This window comes from Myotis brandtii, unplaced genomic scaffold (genome assembly GCF_000412655.1).
Source record: "Myotis brandtii unplaced genomic scaffold, ASM41265v1 scaffold369, whole genome shotgun sequence".
Taxonomy (NCBI): domain Eukaryota; kingdom Metazoa; phylum Chordata; class Mammalia; order Chiroptera; family Vespertilionidae; genus Myotis; species Myotis brandtii.
This window is the reverse complement of record NW_005364180.1, coordinates 409,899-410,204: the sequence shown is the minus strand read 5'-3', so window position 1 is coordinate 410,204 and position 306 is coordinate 409,899. Positions and strand designations below refer to the sequence as shown.

General features: G+C 69.6%; 1 protein-coding gene across 1 annotated transcript in view; it reads right to left on the bottom strand.

Annotated features, from left to right (window-relative positions):
• Window positions 1-306, bottom strand: part of DAGLA (diacylglycerol lipase, alpha) — a gene marked incomplete at both ends in the record, with an annotated part of 23,772 nt that overhangs the window by 10,198 nt on the left and 13,268 nt on the right. Inside the window, 2 exons of the mRNA XM_014544543.1 lie at window positions 2-48; window positions 160-268. Of these exons, the coding sequence (XP_014400029.1) occupies window positions 2-48; window positions 160-268 (156 nt within the window). The remainder of the gene's footprint in view (window position 1; window positions 49-159; window positions 269-306) is intronic.

Here is a 306-nt window from a genome sequence, read left to right as displayed (position 1 = left end):
CTCCACGGGCAGGCGCTCGGCGTCACCTGTCAGATCCGTGAGGGCGTCCTGGGGAGAGGGGACAGGCGCGGGCGGGCTGAGGACAGGGAGAGGGAAGCGGCATCCCTCAGGGGCTCTGAGGGGTCCCCCGTGGTGGGCAGGGAGCCGCGGGCAGCCTACCTTGGGGGACAGGGTTCCCCGAATACTGATCACCACCTTCTTCTTGTCGTGGTCCACCGCCACATAGAAGGGGGTTTCGTACACCTGGGAGGAGGGCGGCTCGTGAGCCCGAGCAGCCCTGGGCTGGGGCCAGACGCAGCGGGTGCC